Genomic DNA, 20,198 nt, shown 5'->3' with positions numbered 1-20,198 from the left:
GACCCGTTACTTAAAACTCTCCACTTCCTCAGGCCTCTCCCATTCCTTATGTTTTATAATAATTTTAATTTTGTTTCATTTATATCTTGTACTTTGAATTTAATTTTGACATAGGTTTTCATTAATCATTCCAAAGGGACTATTGGCTCTCATGTTTTGAAGATTCCCTTCCAAGTTTCGTTGGTCAAGCTATACGCTCCCAAGCAAGCAGTGGAGATGCAAAGGAGAGAGCAAACAAGTTCAGAGAAAAATATCTGAGTCGCCTCAACACACTGAAAGATCATCCTTTGTAAGTTGACATTCAGATGTAATCATCATCTATTGCCTCGGGTTTCTTTTAATGAAAACCAGTATTTTCTCTGCTTTCAGTATGCCTTGCCAGAACTGGTTTTTGGGTACCTTAGTGGCTTAGATGGGCTTACTACTCCACAAATTATTTTTTATTTATTTCTGCTGCCCAAAACTTGAAGAGTTTGTGCATGCATGGTTCATTAGGATGTCAGTATGCTAAAAATTGATTTTTTTTTTACAATTTTGCAAAAACTTGTGGAAAAATAATTGGAAGTATGCACAGCATACTGGTGAAATAAGAGTGTCATACAGCATTATTTACTGTTTTTGATTAATTTTCTAAAGTATCTCAAGTGGGTGATGTACCTATTTAAAGGGACATGGCATAAGCCTAGCTTTCTACTTGACATTTACATTTGAATTTTCTTATATAAAATTTTAGAAGGCTATATCATACATCTGTCAACATATACTGACAGTGAGATGTGAAGGCAAGAAATGTGAAGTAAAAATTCACTGTGTATTACTGAAGTGTTGCTGTTGACTTTTTTTTTTTTTCTTTCTTTTTAGTGTGGATTATTTTATAACTAGGGATTGTGTTGAATGTTGGGAAGTGGCTCATCCCTAATGAAACAAAACCCCACCATGAATCACTATTTCTGTAATGTCCCAGGGGTAATGTGCTAGTAAAAGCCATGGTCTAGATGTGTAAATGAATAGAGAATTGGATTGAATTTGATAAGTTTCTGTTTTGATACTCACAAAGTGTACATGTATTTGATTTATTTATTATGATGAAATTGTAATGATCAAAACTTAATGCTTGATCATTTTGACAGTGCATATGGAAATCTGACAGTAAGAAGTTTGCTGGATATGAGAGAACACTGTTTGAATGAATTTGACTTCCCAGATCCATATCTACAACAAAAAAAGGTAACTATATATATGTTTTCATCACTCGTTCATGTTATGTCAGGGGGAAAAGATTAATACTTTGTGCTGACCATAATGAAACTAAATACATATTATATATCCCGAAGGCTTTTTCCCCCTTACAAGGTAGGTAACCAAAAAACAAAAGCATAAAAAACCACTCCCACCCATTCCACAACCATCCACCCCCTTCCCTCCCTCTTATCTTGGCTCCTACTGGATGATGGGTCATCCCTGCATCTTGCCCATTGCCGTGGGTCAGAAGCAGTGTCGAGAGACGCAGCACATCCACAGTGAGGCTGCTTCATAACTTCGGTGATCCCCTCTCTCTGTCCCCTCATGCAGAAATGGAGAAGATGGGGAGAAATACCTTTGGGCTGCATCAATTTATTTTTCACACGTACTCCCTCAACCCCCATCCCCCACCCACTCTCCCTCATGCATCACAGCATCATCCATACACAACAATTCTCCATTCATCCCTATCTTGTCTTCTCCCATCCTTCCTCAACAGACATTGTTTTTTGGCTACCTCCCTTGTACATACATACAGTATATATACCAAAGGCTTTTTCCCCCTTACATGGGGGATAGCCAAAAAAGAAAAAGGCATAGAAATCACTCCCACCCATTTCATTTCCCATATATTCCACTCCCCTCCACCCTCCTTCCTATCTTGGCACCTCCTGGATGACGGGTCATCCCTGCATCCTGTCCACTGCCCTGGGTCAGAAGCAGTGTCACAAGACACACCACATGCAGCAAGGCCATTTCATAAATTCATGCAGGAAAGGAGGAGACGGGGAGAAATCCCTTCGGGCTGCGTCAAACTTTTTTCTCATACATACTTCCTCACCCCCCATCCCACACCCACTCCCCCTCATGCATCACAGCCTCATCTATACACAACCCTTCTCCATTCACCCCTAACCTCTGTCCTCTCCCGTCCTTCCTCTACAGACATTCCTCTCTTTTGTAAAGCCCCTTTCCACCCCTGTTCTCCTCCTCACCTCCCCCTTGTAAGGGGGAAAAATCGTTTGGTATATGTATGTATATAGTACTCAGTAAGGGGCGCTGTCCTAGCCTCCTTATATGGGGGGTTCGTGACATTAAAACGAATGACATTCACCAGAAAATTTTGCCATCTTCAGTTGGCAAGTTCTTTGAACATACTGTATATTATATTATATTTTTTATAGTAAAAATTCTAAACTCCCCATTTAAAAAGGAAACATTATTTAGAAAATACTTTTAAGTACAGTGTATCCCAGTTATGTGATTCTTCAGGATACTACTATCTTCATTTGTATACTTAATAGAATTTTTTATATATTTTTTATTTTTATATCATGTTCCTTCTGTGACACATAATTGAAAAAAATTGATTGTAAATGTAGAATATAAGGGACTAAAAAGAGCTAGGTGTGGAGGAGGAATGGGGATGTTTCAAGGAAGGAGTCACAAAGTGTGCAAAGATGGTGTGTGGAACAAGAAGGACATGAGGAAATAGAAGGAAGGGTAGTGAATGGTGGGATGAGGAAACAAAGAAAGTTGTAGAAGAGAAGAAGCGAGCTTTCACAGATTGGTTACAAAATAGGACGAGGGAGTCATATGAGAGATACAAAGAAAAGAAAAGAGAAATAAAGCAAAAAGTAAAGGAGGCAAAGAGGAGAGCAGATGTGAAATGGGGTAAGAGTATGACAGAAAATTTTGAAAGTAATAAAAAGATATTTTGGAAAGAAATTAAGAGATGAAGAGGAGGTGAATCAAGTAGAGAAGAAAAGGTAAAAGGTGCAGATGGAGAGATGATAATGGAAGAGAAGGCAGTAAGGGGAAGATGGGCAGAATATTTTAGGGTGTTGCTAAATGTGAAGGAGGATAGGGTGGGAAAGATAGATGCAGTGGGAAATGCTAAGAAAATGAGAGTGATGAGTGAGGAAAATGGAGGAGAAATAAGGAAGGATGAAGTGAAGGCAGTTGTTAAGATGATGAAAGCAGGTAAGGCACCTGGTCTGGATGGATGCCATGCAGAATGTCTAAAAAAAGGAGGTACAGTGATGGTGGACTGGCTGGTGAGGTTATTTAATGTTTGCTGGAGAGAGGATAAAGTTCCGGAGGACTGGAGGAATGCCTGTATAGTTCCACTTTACAAGGGAAAAGGGGACAAGTGTGAATGTAGTAGTTTCAGAGGGATTAGCTTGTTAAGTGTAGTTGGGAAGGCTTATGGGAGGATCTTGATTGAGAGGATTAGGAGAGGAACAGAGGGAGTAATTGGTGAGGATCAGTGTGGATTTAGGATGGGTAGAGGTTGTGTAGATCAGATCTTTGTGGTAAGACAGATAAGTGAGAAAGCTATAGGAAAGGGGAAGGATGTTTTTGGGCTTTTATGGATCTGGAAAAGGCTTACAACAGGGTAGACAGAAAGGCACTGTGGGAGATTATGCAGATATACGGGATAGGAGGAAAGCTTCTAGGAGCTGTAAAGAGTTTTTATGAGGGTAGTAGAGCTTGTGTCAGGATTACAAATGGAGAGAGTGAGTGGTTTGAGGTAAAGGTGGGACTTTGTCAAGGATGCGTTATGTCGCCCTGGCTGTTCAACTTATACATGGATGGGGTAGTGCGAGAGGTAAATGCAAGGGTAGTGGGCAAGGGATTGGAGATGGTTAAAGAAAATGGAGAAAAGTGGGAGGTGAGCCAGCTGTTGTTTGTGGACGATACTACGCTTGTGGCAGGATTGGAGGAGGGATTGAGGAAGTTGGTGACAGAGTTTGGAAGAGTGTGTGATAGAAGAAAGCTGAAGGTAAATGTTGGTAAAAGTAAGGTGATGAGATGTACAAGGGGTGAAAGTGGCAGTAGACTGGAAGTGAGCATTAAGGGAGAGCGACTGGAGGAAGTGGATAGTTTTAGATATTTGGGTGCAAATGTGGCAGGAAAAGGTGGAGTGAAGGTGGAGGTAGAATGTAGATTGAGAGAAGCGAGTAAATGCCTTGGTGGATTAAAAAGTGTAATGAGGAATAGACATTTGGGAATGGATGCTAAGAGGAGACTGTATGAAGGAGTGATTGTGCCAACAGCACTGTATGGAGCAGAAACATGGAACATAAGAGAGGAAGAGAGAAGGAGTTTGAATGTGTTTGAGATGAGGTGTCTGAGAAGTATGATGGGGGTTACTAGGCTAGATAGAGTGAGAAATGAGGAGGTGAGGAGAAGAACGGGGGTGGAAAGGGAGTTGGGAGATAGGGTTGATGAAAGAGTATTAGGATGGTTTTGACACATGGAAAGAATGAGTGAAGAAAGACTAGTAAAAGAGGTATGGAAGGCAAATGTGGAGGGAGTGAACATGAGGGGACGTCCTAGGATGAGGTGGATGGATGGGGTGAAGGGGGCTTTGGGGAAGAGGGGAATGTCTGTTGAGGAAGGACAGGACAGGAGAGGACAGAAGACAGGGGTGAATGGAGAATGGTTGTATATAGATGATGCTGTGATGCATTAGGTGGAATGCGGGGTGAGGTATGTGTGAGCAAAATTTGATGCAGCCCGAAGGGATTTCTCCCTGTCTTCTCCTTTTATGCATGGGGGGATGGAGAGGTGGGGTCGCCGATTTAATAAAGCGGCCTTGCTGTGGATGTGCTGTGTCTTGCGACACTGCTTCTGACCCAGGGCAGTGGACAAGGTGCAGGGATGACCTGTCATCCAGGAGGTGCTAAGATATGAGGGAGGGTGGAGGGGTGTGGAGTGTATTCAGGGATGGAATGGGTGGGAATGATTTTATACCTTTTCCTTTTTGGCTACCTCCCTTGTAAGGGGAAAAAAGCCTTGGTATATGTATGAATGTATGTAAGAACATTTTTTTCATAATTCTTTGTAGATGGAAAATGAAAATGCTCTCAAGATGCTCCAGTGTCACCTGCAGTATATTGATGGCCTACCATGGAAAGAAAAACAAGAGGCTTTAGTACGTGGGGTCCTGGCTGGTAATGTCTTTGACTGGGGTGCCAAGGAAGTGGTGGAGCTGATGGAGAAAGGACTTGGTTTCAAGGAAGCTGCTGCAAAATTGCAAGGTTGAATTTTTTACGTTTCTTCACCATATAATCTCTGTTTTAGGGGACATCCACAACCTCAAGTTAGCTGACCACACTCACTGCTCAGTCCAAGGGACAAATATTTGGCCAAAGGTTTTAGTATGTCCAGTGACATTTTACTTAATAATTACTTGCATATCATCACTTGGATGTTTAATTTACACTTTCAAACCACTAAAGAAAATCTTCACACAGAAAATGTCTACTGTGAATCAAAACTGCCTATCTAAAGGGGACATTGCATTTTGTACTTTATTGTAACTCTTGAATTTCACATCTATATCTATGTACCAAAGGCTTCTCTCTCATTATAAGGGAGGTATCCTTCCAGTGCATGCACCCACACCTATTAATCTCACTCCCATCTGTCATCCATTTGTACTTTTTATCGTAGCTCTTTGTGGATTAAAGATCGACCCTGTCCCCACCCCACTGTGGGTATGTATTTACCTAGTTGTATTTTACAGGATGAGAGCTATGCTCGTAGTGACCTGTTTTCATATCTATCCACATCCAGTTTATTCTTAAAATCATGTATAGTTTTGGAACTCACTATTTCTCCATTTAGTTTGTTCTTTGTAAACATATATGGGGACATGTATATATTTATCTATATACCATTAGGTGTCTCCCCCTTCTCAGGGAGGTAGTCAACTCAAAAGGCTTATAACAACTCCCACCCATTCCACTCCCATCCACCACCCTTACCTCCCTCTCAACTTGGTTCCTTATGGATGATGGGTCATCCCTGCATTCCACCCATTGCCCTGGGTCAGAAGCAATGCTAGTACTGTACCTCCTTTCTTCAGACACTGCATGACACCCATCTAACCCAGGTGCCTTACCTGCTCTCAGCATTTTGATTACTTATATGTCATCTTTCCTTATTTCCCCTCTATTTTCCTCACCCATCACTATCATTTTCTTAGTGCCTTCCACTGCTACCACCAATCCCCCCCTATCCTCTACATTTAAGAGCTCCCTAAAATACTGTGCCCATTTTCCCCTTGCTGCCTCCTCTTCCGTCATCATCTCCCATCTGCTTCTTTTACCTTTTCTTCTCTACTTGACTCACCTCCTATTTCTCTCTTAACTTCCTTCCAAAACATCATTTTATTACTTTTAAAATTCTGGCATACTCCTACCCCATTTCACATCTGGTCTCCTTTTTGCCCCCTGTATTTTGTTTTACTTCTCTTTTTTTTTTGTACCTCTCATATGTTTCTCTTGCCCTACTTTGCAACCAGTCCATGAATGGTTGCTTCTTCTCACTACAACCTTCTTCACTTCATCATCCCACCACTCACTACCCTTCCTTCTATTCCCTCCCACCCTCCTTGGTCCACATACCATCTTTGCTCACCTTGTCACTCCTTCCTTGAAACACCCCCATTCATCCTCCACTCTATCCTTCACCACCTCCCACACTTGTCAGCTTCTCCTTGTACTTCAGCTCCTTTTCCTTCTCATTTAAATAGTTTACTCTAAACACCACCTTATCTTCTGCCCTTTTCCTCTTTCTCCATCTATCCTCCTCTCTCTCAACTTATCTTCCAACAAAAAATTATCTAATATTCCCCTAAGAAGATGGACATCCGAAACTTCCTACTCTTCACTACATAGTCCATGCTTTATCAACCACCCTTTGATTCACCATCACTTATGCTTGATTTTTTGATAAGCACTGTGTTAGCTCTCATTGACTCTTTAAACACATCTCTGCCATAAACTCCAATATGATTTTTACCTGACACTTTATCAACTAAATGTTTGGGTATCATCATTAGTTTGCATTTAGTTTCTAAGGAAATTTTTTCATCCAGACCATAGTTAATTTACCATTCTGCTCAAGCTATGGTATCAATTAAAAATTATCAGCTAACTTTTCTAACAAGATTATGTTGTTATTGAGTGCAGCAAGGCCTTGGTTGCACGACGACTTGGATGCATGGATAGCTCGAGTAGCTGGAAAGCCTCATAAGTGTGCAGCAGTGTTCCTGGACAACTCAGGATGTGATGTGGTGCTTGGCATTTTCCCTTTCATCAGAGAATTATTGTCAAGGAATACCAAGGTAAGCTATTGAATTATTATTAGAAATATTTATTTTATTTTATTTTTTTATTATTATTATTTTTTTAATTCACGTTGGCAAAATGGGATCATTGGGTGGTAGTCAGAATGAAATTTAAAACTTTATTTACCCCCTTATAAAGGGGAAGAATCCCTTGGTGTGTGTATGTATTTACATATATAAATTCATATACCAAAAAACAAAGGCATAGAAACCACTCCCACCCATTCCATCCCCCACATACTCCACTCCCCTCTTCCCTCCCTCCCATCTTGGCACCTTCTGGATGACAGGTTGTCCCTGCATCTTCATCCACTGCCCTGGGTTAGAAGCAGTGTGTATTTAGCTAGTTGTATTTTACAGGAAGAGAGCTATGCTCATAGTGACCCTTCTTTGTATCTTTCAGCATCAAGTTTGCTCTTAAATTCTTGTATAATTTTTGCACTCACTGTTTCCTCATCCAACTTATTCCAGATATTCACCACTCTGAATGAAGAATGGTTGTATATGGATGATGTGATACATGAGGTGGAATGGGTGGGGGATGGGGGATGAGGGAGTATGTGTGAGAAATAGATTGACGCAGCCCGAGGGGATTTGTCCCAGTCTTCTCCTTGTCTGCATGAGGGGATGGAGAGGGGGTCGCTGATTTAATGAAGTGGCTTTGCTGTGGATGTGCTGTGTCTTGTGACACTGCTTCTGACCCAGGGCAGTGGGTGAGATGCAGGGATGACCTGTCATCCAGTAGGTGCCAAGATAAGAGGGAGGGAAGAGGGTGGAGGGGAGTGGAGTGTGACAGGGATGGAATGGGTGGGAGTGGTTTTTATGCCTTTGTTTTTTGGCTACCTCCCTTATATGAAAAAAAAAAAAAGCCTTTGGTATATATATATGTATGTATCTTTAGCCTCACTACATTTTTTTGTTGTACCAGTACCAAATATACACCATTTCTTGCTTCTGTTTTGGTACATATTTGTTTATTCCCTCATTGTAAATTTCTCTTAATATGTTCCATTTCTCATCCATCTTTGTTTCTTCATTTAAGAAGTTTTCCCAATTTGTATTTTGAAAGAATTTTCAGATTCTCAAAATCCATTTTGTTGTACAGTACATTAGTCTTCCTTTTCTATGTTTCTCATTTCTTCTCGAATCAATTTCTTCTTTTAGCTCGAGCTTTATTAGTAAGTGGTCACTCTTCCCAATTGGTGTTTTGTATTCTATTCTGTCCACAATTTCAGGCTCTGACGTAAGTATTAAATCTAGTCTCGATGGTTCCTCATTGTTTCTATATCTGGTATTTTCCTTTACCCATTGAGTCATTGTGTATTCAATGGTCATATCCAGTAGTATGTTTCCCCAGAGGTCTTCTCCACCTTTCACTGTCATTTCTTCCCAACATATTTCTTTTGAGTTAAATTCATCCATAATTACTATATTTTCTCCTTTCAGTAAATTAGTGCATTTTTTGTGTCTTCCAACATTTTGAATGATCACACTGTCCAAGACTGTGTTTTAGGGGTCACATACATTACTTCAAATTTTCTACTTTTCATGTCACTGTTTTAAACTTTTATCATAATCAGTTCCACATTATTTTTTCCTTCTGTTATCTCTGTTACATTTAAGCCTTTCTTAGTAAAAAGCATGACTCCTCCACCCTGTTTCTCCTTTCTATTTTTCATCCAATGGTTGTATAGACCTTGCCCCACAGTGTTTGGTGGTAGAGGATTTTTTAATTTTGTCTCCACAATTCCCAATATGTCTGATTTTTCTAATGCCAGATGGTTGTTTAATTCGTTCAGTCTTGAAATCATGCTGTCTATGTTGTTGTTAAGATGATGAAAGCAGGTAAGGCACCTGGTCTGGATGGATGCCATGCAGAATGTCTAAAAAAAGGAGGTACAGTGATGGTGGACTGGCTGGTGAGGTTATTTAATGTTTGCTGGAGAGAGGGTAGAGTGCCGGAGGACTGGAGGAGTGCCTGTATAGTTCCACTTTACAAGGGAAAAGGGGACAAGTGTAAATGTAGTAGTTTCAGAGGGATTAGCTTGTTAAGTGTAGTTGGGAAGGCTTATGGGAGGATCTTGATTGAGAGGATTAGGAGAGGAACAGAGGGAGTAATTGGTGAGGAACAGTGTGGATTTAGGACGGGCAGAGGTTGTGTAGATCAGATCTTTGTGGTAAGACAAATATGTGAGAAAGCTATAGGAAAGGGGAAGGATGTTTTTTGGGCTTTTATGGATCTGGAAAAGGCTAATGATAGGGTAGACAGAAAGGCACTGTGGGAGGTTATGCAGATATATGGGATAGGAGGAAAGCTTCTAGGAGCTGTCAAGAGTTTTTATGAGAGTAGTGGAGCTTGTGTCAGGATAAGAAATGGAGAGAGTGAGTGGTTTGAGGTAAAGGTGGGACTTCGTCAAGGATGCGTTATGTCGCCCTGGCTGTTCAACTTATACATGGATGGGGTAGTGCGAGAGGTAAATGCAAGGGTAGTGGGCAAGGGATTGGAGATGGTTAAAGAAAATGGAGAAAAATGGGAGGTGAGCCAGCTGTTGTTTGCTGACGACACTGCGCTTGTGGCAGGATCAGAGGAGGAACTGAGGAAGTTGGTGACAGAGTTTGGGAGAGTATGTGATAGAAGAAAGCTGAAGATAAATGTGGGTAAAAGTAAGGTGATGAGATGTACAAGGGGTGAAAGTGGCAGTAGACTGGAAGTGAGCATTAAGGGAGAGCGACTGAAGGAAGTGGATAGTTTTAGATACTTGGGTGCAAATGTGGCAGGAAAAGGTGGAGTGAAGGTGGAGGTAGAATGTAGATTGAGAGAAGCGAGTAAATGCCTTGGTGGATTGAAGAGTGTAATGAGGAATAAACATTTGGGAATGGATGCTAAGAGGAGACTGTATGAAGGAGTGATTGTGCCACCAGCACTGTATGGGGCAGAAACATGGAACATAAGAGAGGAAGAGAGGAGTTTGAATGTGTTTGAGATGAGGTGTCTGAGAAGTATGATGGGGGTTACTAGGCTAGATAGAGTGAGAAATGAGGAGGTGAGGAGAAGAACGGGGGTGGAAAGGGAGTTGGGAGATAGGGTTGATGAAAGAGTATTAGGATGGTTTTGACACATGGAAAGAATGAGTGAAGAAAGACTAGTAAAAGAGGTATGGAAGGCAGATGTGGAGGGAGTGAACATGAAGGGATGTCCTAGGATGAGGTGGATGGATGGGGTGAAGGGGGCTCTGGGGAAGAGAGGAATGTCTGTTGAGGAAGGACGGGAGAGAACAGAAGACGGGTGAATGGAGAATGGTTGTATATGGATGATGTTGTGATTGCATGAGGTGAGATAATATGTGTGAGCAAAATTTGACGCAGCCTGAAGGGCCTTCTCCCCGTCTTCTCCTTTTATGCATGGGGGGACGGAGAGTGGGGGTCGCCGATTTAATGAAGCGGCCTTGCTGTGGATGTGCTGTGTTTTGCGACACTGCTTCTGACCCAGGTCAGTGGACAAGGTGCAGGGATGACCCGTCATCCAGGAGGTGCTAAGATAAGAGGGAGGGTGGAGGGGTGTGGAGTGTATTCAGGGAAGGAATGGGTGGGAATGATTTTATGCCTTTTCCTTTTTGGCTACCTCCCTTGTAAGGGGGAAAAAGCCTTGGTATATGTATGTATGTTCTCGTCCTTTTCTGTCTATTACATTTCCTTTTTTTGATAAACCATTTTCTCAGCCTCAGGTCCAGCACTCTCCAAAAAAAAAAACTCATTCTTTTCAGTCTCCATTCTTTCTTAATCTTTTTTGTTTGCTTCACTTCTAAGTGCCTTTTCTTTCTCTTTTTCCACATCGATCATTTTTTTTTTTTTTTTTTATCCATACATTTTTGTAATTTTCACTATTTGCTAGCTTTGTTGTTTTTGATAGTACTTCTGCTATCATTTAAGACCTTAGTTTGATTTTTAGTGGCCTATATTGTTTTTCTTTAGAGTATTTTCCCATCCTATGCACTTCCTCAATTTCTTTGTATTTACCTAGTTGTTTACAGGAAGGGGAGCTATGCTCATGGTGTGTGTGTGTATCTGGGAATTGTTATCAATGAAAATGGAAGAATGCCCATACAGTAAGGGAGGGGGAGAAAGTAGGTATTTTGATATGTGCATGGAGAAATGAAGGAATGCCAGTAGGAACAATGAAAGGAATGTAAAATGTGTCAGTTGTGCTAATTGTTGCCCATATTACAAAAACCTAGGTGATTAGTATAAGAGAGAAATGGTTTGTAAAGGCTGTGGGAAGGGGATGTTAGAGAACCATATATGGAGTTAGATGTGTGATGTGCATTTTGTTCTTTGTAATATAAAATTACTGTACTATAATTTGTACTGTACTATAATTTGTACTATAATTTGTGTAATTACTGTACTATAATTTGTACTATAATTTGTGTAATTACTGTACTATAATTAAATTAAATTACTGTTTAATTAAATTAAATTAAATAAAATAAAATTAAATTAAATTACTGTATAATATAAAATTACTGTACTATAATTTGTATTATACTATAATTTGTACTATACTATAATTTGTACTATAATTTGTGTAATGAGGAATAGACATTTAGGAATGGATGCGAAGAGGAGACTGTATGAAGGAGTGATTGTGCCAACAGCACTGTATGGGGCAGAAACGTGGAACATAAGAGAAGAAGAGAGAAGGAGTTTGAATGTGTTTGAGATGAGGTGTCTGAGAAGTATGGTGGGGGTTACTAGGCTGGATAGAGTGAGAAATGAGGAGGTGAGGACGAGAACAGGGGTGAAAAAGGAGCTGGGAGATAGGGTTGATGAAAGGATATTAGGATGGTTTGGACACATGGAAAGAATGAGTGAAGAAAGACTAGTAAAAGAGGTATGGAAGGCAGATGTGGAGGGAGTGAACATGAGGGGACGTCCTAGGATGAGGTGGATGGATGGGGTGAAGGGGGCTTTGGGGAAGAGAGGAATGTCTGTTGAGGAAGGAAGGGAGAGGACGGAAGACAGAGGTGAGTGGAGAATGGTTGTATATGGATGATGTGTGATTGCATGAGGAGGAATGGGTGGGGGGGTGGGGTAGTATGTGTGATTAAGTTTTGACGCAGCCCGAAGGGATTTCTCTCCGTCCTCTCCTTATATGTAGGTGGGGTCGCCGATTAAATGAAGCGGCCTTGCTGTGGATGTGCTGTGTCTTGCGACACTGCTTCTGACCCAGGGCGGTGGGCAAGGTGCAGGGATGACCCGTCATCCAGGAGGTGCTCAGATGAGAGGGAGGGTGGGAGGGGTGTGGAGTGTATTTAGGGATGAAATGGGTGGGAGTGTTTTTATGCCTTTCCCTTTTTGGCTACCTCCCTTGAAAGGGGGAAAAAGCCTTGGTATATGTATGTATGTATGTACTATAATTTTCCCCATTCTTTTCATAGGTTGTGTTATGTGCAAACAGCAAACCTGCTTTGAATGATGTGACTGCAACAGAACTTGAATTTTTAATCCAAGAAATGTTGAAAAAGTGTCCAATCTTTGCCAAACATTATAAAGAAGGAAATTTGTGTATTAGAAAATCAGGACAAGCTTCACCATGCTTAGATTTAAGGTAAGATTGTTTCACAGATCATATTTCTCCATTGCATCACTTTATTATCATATATTATTATAATTTAGCAAATATTGTGCCTATATTTATATATGCATATACCATTTTTTTTTTTTTCCCTAATGATGAGGTGGCTGAGTCAAGCCATACACCCATCCCACACTCATCCAAAAACCCAATCAGTGTCCGACCCTCATGAATGGATAGACATTCCTGTCACCACACTGCTCAAGTCAAAGGCAGTGCAGCAAAACAGCACAATCACAACAGGCCCTGATTGTCAGAGCTTGTTTACCCTGACCACTTCATTATATGGTAACCCCCATTCCCCTCCTTATCCAATTAAAACATTTATGGAGCAGACAAGAATATCCTTTCAGGTTACACTATTTTCTCCAGACTGGGACCAAGATTTCTTTTTTGTGAAATTCATCTACATTTCTTACATTTTTTCACACATGGAGAGCTGACAGTCTGCAATTGCTCTCTTCTTCCTACCACTTTGAGCCAATAACATAGAAACAGTCCCATACTGATACAACACTGACAACAGTCCAAAGTTTCTTCCTAGAGAGATCTGCGGGAGTGAAACTTAAGGCAACAGTTGTGGACCATTTTCCAATTGGATATCAAGAATATTTGGTAATTTGGTCTCAGTCAAACAAGATCAGGTTCATTTGCCTTCAGGTACTTGTTGATTTACATCCTGGCTGGTAAACATACTCCAGTTGTCCCAGATTCAGCCACCAAACAGATAACACAGAACACCTTATGTTCTGCTGCCCTATACCCACCTTTTCCAGACAGCAACATAATGTTTTTTTCACTGAGACTTATGGGCTAAATTGGAGGTTGTGGCTGATTTCTTGGCAGCTCTGAGTCTCCTGCAAGAGCTGATTGACTGATATTAAACCATCTCCAATAGCATATACCATTTTTAGTTTTTCTACACTGTTTCTTGTTCTGCCTTTTTCCTATCTTTTGATACCATTGTCTATATACCAAGAGTCTCTTTGCCCTTATAAGGGAGGTAACCAGCCAAGGCACCCACCTCCACCCATTACACTCCTACCACCCATTGTTTCCCTCTTGTCTTAGCTCCTCATGGATGAAGGGTTATCCCTGTTTCCTGCCCACTGCCTGGGTCAGAAGCAATGCAGCAAGGCACAGTACATCTACAGCAGGGCCACTTCATTTACACAGCAACCCTCCCTCCTTATCAGAAAAAGAGAAGATGGGAAGAAATTACTTTGGGCTGCATCACCATACAATCCATACATACACAACCATTCTCTACTCACACCTATGCCCTGCCTTTTCCCTTTCCTGTTGAACAGACATTCCCCTGTTCACCCAATCCATCCATCTCATTCTTGGTCATCCCCTGAAGTTCACTCCATCCACCTCTGCTGCGCACACTCAGAGATGGATAGAGTGAACTTGAGGGGACGACTAAGAATGAAATGGATGAATAGAGTGAAAAGGGCTTTGAGCAAGAGGGAAATATCTGTTGAGCAGGGAAGGGAGAAGGCAGTGAATAGGTGTGAGTGGAGAATGGTTGTTTATGGATATGTTGGCTCAGTCTGAAGGTATTTCTCCCCATCTTCTCTAATCTAAAACTGTTTAAGGAAAACTCTTGTTTCCAGATATTTTGTTGTTTGTGTATGTGTACATGTATAGGTATTCTTGTATTTATGTAATTGTAGTTTTGAATGTATACTTTCAAGTGTATTAATATATAATTTATGTTCCATTGTGTGGTAAATTTTTATTAGGGCTTTGGTGTGCATAAATGTATATAAATGTAATTAATTTTCAGTCGCATGCCTGCATCACTTACGCAAGAACTTATACAGTGGGGATGTGACCTTGTGGTAGTGGAAGGAATGGGAAGAGCAATACACACCAATCTTGATGCAAAATTGATGTGTGATTCCCTCAAGCTAGCAGTCATAAAAAATAGATGGCTTGCACACAGGTAATTATTCATAAATAGAGGAACTATAATTTAATCCAACCGTTCTTCCATTAGGAAACATGTGACTTGCAGATAGTGTATTTACCTAGTTGTATTTGTTGTAACATCTGTGCTCATAATCTCAGCAACGTGATTCTGAAGATTATAAGGTTGCTTTTTAATATAAGGTAGGAAAATTATTCAAAAGACATTCCTGATTATATATTGTATGTACACCATGAGCTTCGCTAAATTATGAGTAATTGTCAGAATTTGGTTGTTCAGTGGTTGTGGTGTGGGCCACATATATATGAAATGATACTGACCTGGCCTTGAATTCCTTCATGCTTACAATGGATGTCTTAGAAAATATATTGTTTATTCCATCTGTTCTTTTGACTGACATGTTTTAGCTCTACAAGTGTAAACATTCTCAGTCAAGAAAGAAATTTGAATTTTTGCATTATCATATTTTCTTCCAGCAAATATTAACCCCTTCTATGCTATACCATACCATACATACATATATGCAGTAGCAACAAAAATAGCACCTGCACTCACAAACTTGTCATATGAGGAGAGATTGACTAAACTAGATTTACCGACTCTGGAGTAAAGAAGAGAGGGAGGTGACCTACTGACCTTCTACAGAATCATGAAAGGCACAGAAATACTTGATAGAGAGGACTTGTTAAACTGGGACAGGAGAAGCACAAGAGGACATGGAAAGAAAATAAAAAAACATAGCTCCAGAAGAGATCTGAAGAAAAACAGTTTTCCACTTGGAACAAACTGGACAAGGAAATATTGTGCTCAAAAACCATTCATGAGTTTAAAAGTAAACTAGACATTGCGAGATACAAAGGCGGGACACCACGAGCATAGCTCCCCTTCCCGCAAAATACAACTAAGTAAATACATACATACCATCTCTGGAACAAACTGAACGGAGAAACAGTGAATGCCAGAACTATACACGATTTTAAGAATAAACTGGATGTGGAAAGATACGAAAAAGGGTCACTATGAGCATAGCTCTCATCCCGTAAAATACAACTAAGTAATACAACTAGGTAAATACATACATGCATACATACAAAAAAGGATTTGATAAAGTAACACACAAAAAGGTACTAAGAAAAATTGAAATAATAGGTGGAATACGAGGAAAGTTGTTGGAATGTATGGAAGATTTCTTGAACAGGAGAAAAATGAGGGTGGTACTTAGAGACAAGAACTCGACCTGGGAAGAAATGATAAGTGGAGTCCCACAAGGTTCTGTGTCGGCTCCGATAATTTTTGCCATATATATAAATGACATGGATGAAGGTGTGGAATGTTATATGAACTTCTTTGCAGATAATGTGAAACTACTAAAGAAAGTAAGTACCAAGGAAGATTGTAAATCACTACAAAAAGACCTGGATAAAGTCTGGGAATGGATTCAAAAGTGTGAAGTTAACTTAAATATCAAGAAATGTAGTATAATGGAATTCGGAAAAAGTGAAAATAGAATATTGTGACAATATAAAATTGGTACAAAGGAACTTAAAAAAGTTAACTTGGAAAGGGACCTAGGAGTAATTATCAGCAATGACATGGCACCAGACAAACATATCAACAGAATAGTCAGATAAACTTTCAATTTACTAAGATCAATGAAAGTAGTCTTTGACTACTTACATGAAGAAATGGTAAAGAAAATATTAGTTACATTGATAAGACCAAGATTGGAGTACGCTGTGACACTATGGACACCCAGTACTAAAAAGACTGTAAAGAAATTAGAAAGAATCCAAAGAGCAACAACAAAGATGGCACCAACACTCTCCAAACTGACATACGAATAGAGATTGTCCAAACTCGAACTACCAACCCTGGAACAAAGAAGAGAAAGAGGAGATCTACTGACCATCTACAGAATTATGAAAGAGATGGAAGTCCTCAATAGAGATGATTTACTAAAGTGGGATAAAAGAAAAATGAGAGGACAAGAAAAGAAACTTAAAAAGGATGATTATAGAAGAGATCTGAAAAAGAATAGTTTCCCACACAGGGTAGTGGATATCTGGAATAAATTGGATGAGGAAACAGTGAGTGCAAAAACTATACAAGAATTTAAGAACAAACTTGATGCTGAAAGATACAAAGATGGGTCACTATGAGCAGAGCCCTCTTCCCCTAAAATACAACTAGGTAAATACATATACCAAAGACTTTTTCCCACTTATAAGGGAGGTAGCCAAAAAATAAAGGCATAAGAACCACTCCCACTCATTCCATCCCTAACATACTTCACTCCCCCCCACCCTCTTATCTTGGCACCTCCTGGATGATGGGTCATCCCTGCATCCCTTCCTTCCTCAACAGACACCCCCCTCTTCCTCAGTGCCCCTTTTACCCAATCCATCCACTCATCCTTGGTCATCCTCTCCTGTTCACTCCATCCACCTCTGCCTTCCACACTTCGTACAATCTTCTCTTAGGACAGTAATAATAGCTATAAATCCAAAAATATAAACAATACAAATCTTGTTTTTTCAGTACTCATATATATTGCATCTCTTAATCATATTTGGATATTCTGTTCATTGTATGTCTTAAGATGAATGGTGGTTGAATAGATGGGGATGAAATGGGTGGAAGTTTAATTTTGCCTTTTGATTTTGGCTACTTCCCTTGTAAGAGGGAAAAAGCCCTTTGTATATGTATGTATGTATGCATGTTTTAGGAAATCCTTTAAGAATTTTTATGAAAGATATGAATCTATATGCAGCTCCTTATCTGTCTATTTATAAGAGTATTAATGTCAGTATTTCATTCATCTTGACTTGCCACAATAATCAGTATTGTCTTTGCAGGCTTGGTGGAGAAATGTTTGCTGTCATGTGTAAATATGAAGCAGACCAGTCATCTTTAGAGTCCAATTCTGGTGCTTCATCATAAGGATATCCCATATATTTTTTCCTCTAACAGTTTTACCTTTTTCTTGTGTTTATAGTAAATGGGTAGATTTTAATTGGGTTTTAGTTATTGAGTATAAGTTTTCAAAATTTAGGCATTATTGAGGTCTCAAATTTGAATTAAAACAGGTACTAAATCCTGAATTATTGAATTGTGTTTCTACATTGATAAATAAAAACTGTGATAAACTTATTGGATATTTCATATCTTTCTGATCATCTTAAAAAAAAAGTCATTTTTGTATCACAAGACATTGTATGTTTTAGAACACTTTCATACTTCAGATATTTCATACCATATGCTAGAACTTAGGGGATTCATTGTACTTTAATGAAATTGTCATGTTACCTATTGCCATGGTTGTTCAATGTGTGTATGGATGGAGTGATGAGAGGTGAATGAAAAGTGCTAAGCAGAGATTTGGAATTGGTAGGTGAGAATGATAGGAGATTGGAAGTAAACTGGTTGTTATTTGTTGATGACATTGTGCTTGTGGCTGATTCTGAGGATAGACTGAAGCAGTTGGTGACTAAGTTTGGAAGGACATGTGAGAAAAGTAAGTTATGAATAAGTGTGGACAAAAGTCAAGTGATGAAATATGCAAGAAATAATAATTGCAGGTTGAATGTGTAAAGGGTGGGAGATTTGATGAAATGCAAATTTTCAAATATCTGAGATTGCATGTGGTGATGAATGGAGACATGGATGTGTAGGTGAATTGTAGAATAAAGGGAAACAAGTATGTGGATTGGTGGAATGAAAAGTGTTATGAGAAATAAGTATTTGGGGATGAATGCAAAGACTTTGTGCGAAGGAGTGATTGTACCCATGGTGCTGTATGGGGCAGAGAAGAAGACTGAATACATACATATATATATATATATATATATATATTTGTGTGTGTGTGTGCATACTGAATGAATTTCATTATGTTGGTATCCTTCAAGTTTTCAGTGTACCACTGCTAGAAAAACTATTTTCATAATTATACTGTCTGATTTGAGAGGGCTTCCAGTAATTAGTGTGAAACATGGTCTTCAATAAAGAAAAGGATTATATTTAAGAAGTAATTGAGTAAGATTGGTTTCCATGTGCAATGCCAAGTGAACTGTAAACTTCAACAATTTGTATTTGCACTCCATCTGTGTGTTCTACAGTTTCAATTAAATGTGCGTATTTTCAAATGGATTTTAAACTACCTGTGAAGGGAGACTAGACTGAGTAGTACCATACCTTACCAGTTCTCTCTGGTTTTACTTACCAGAAACCTGCAGCCTTAAAGTAGCTGACATTGTTCCATGGATTAATTATTTGTTTCTTTTTACTTTGTAACAGTGGATTTTTTTTTTTGTGTGTGTGATAGTCTGTATGTGTGTGTTTTCATTGTGGTATGAGCATTGTAGGTTGTAATGCCTGGAGCCAAACTAATAATAATAATAATTGCTGCTTTGAGTTTGAATGAACCCACATAAAAAGTCCTTGGTCTATCCCGTGGGTATTGCTGGGAAGAAACTTTGGATTGTTGTCTGCATTGTTTTAGTGTTACTTTGTTTCTGTGTCACCAATTGGTAGCAGTAGGAAGGGAGCATTCACACATTCTCAATACTCATTACTGAAAGGGTGGAAGGAAGATAGCTGATAGAGATCTTGAGCCCAGTCCACAAATGGAGTGCCAGCAGTGGCCAGGCTCCTCATAAAATTAAGGATTTGAGGTCCATTTGCATGTATATACATACATACATATACCAATGGCTTTTTCCCCCTTACATGGGAGGTAGCCAAAGTCAAAGGCATAAATCCACTCCCACCTATTTCATCCCCACTTACTCCACTCCCATTCACCACCCTCTCTCCCTCTTTTCTTGGCTCCTCCTGGATGATGGGTCATCCCTGCATCTCACCCAGTGCCCTGGGTCAGAAGCAATGCAGCAAGACACAGCGCATCCACAGCAAGGCTGCTTCATTTAATCAGCGACCCTCCTCTTTGTTCCCTCATGTATATACCTGATGTATGTATGATTTATGAAGCAGCCTTGCTGTGGATGTGCTGTGTCTTGTGACACTGCTTCTGACCCAGGGCAGTGGACAGGATGCAGGGATGACCCGTCATCCAGGAGGTGCCAAGATAGGAGGGAGGGGAGTGGAATATATGGGAAATGAAATGGGTGGGAGTGATTTCTATGCCTTTTTCTTTTTGGCTACCCCCATGTAAGGGGGAAAAAGCCTTTGGTATATATATGTAAGTATGATATGAAAAGGAACACCATGTGAGAACAGAGCCTTTA

At 39.8% G+C, this 20,198-nt stretch overlaps 1 protein-coding gene across 3 annotated transcripts in view; it reads left to right on the top strand.

Moving 5' to 3' along the window:
- Positions 1-19,358, top strand: part of LOC143032251 (4'-phosphopantetheine phosphatase) — a 53,917-nt gene extending 34,559 nt beyond the window's left edge. For all 3 annotated transcript variants that reach the window (XM_076196731.1, XM_076196739.1, XM_076196724.1), the window contains 7 exons: positions 137-289; positions 1,131-1,227; positions 5,096-5,288; positions 7,227-7,381; positions 12,823-12,992; positions 14,812-14,970; positions 17,811-19,358. In XM_076196731.1, the coding sequence (XP_076052846.1) occupies positions 137-289; positions 1,131-1,227; positions 5,096-5,288; positions 7,227-7,381; positions 12,823-12,992; positions 14,812-14,970; positions 17,811-17,895 (1,012 nt within the window). In that variant the 3' untranslated portion in view covers positions 17,896-19,358. The remainder of the gene's footprint in view (positions 1-136; positions 290-1,130; positions 1,228-5,095; positions 5,289-7,226; positions 7,382-12,822; positions 12,993-14,811; positions 14,971-17,810) is intronic.
- Positions 19,359-20,198: the final 840 nt, after the last annotated feature.

Source organism: Oratosquilla oratoria, chromosome 1, assembly GCF_046742065.1.
Source record: "Oratosquilla oratoria isolate Oo_2021 chromosome 1, ASM4674206v1, whole genome shotgun sequence".
Taxonomy (NCBI): domain Eukaryota; kingdom Metazoa; phylum Arthropoda; class Malacostraca; order Stomatopoda; family Squillidae; genus Oratosquilla; species Oratosquilla oratoria.
Note: the sequence above shows the minus strand (reverse complement) of the source record. Positions and strands in the feature narration are given on the sequence as shown.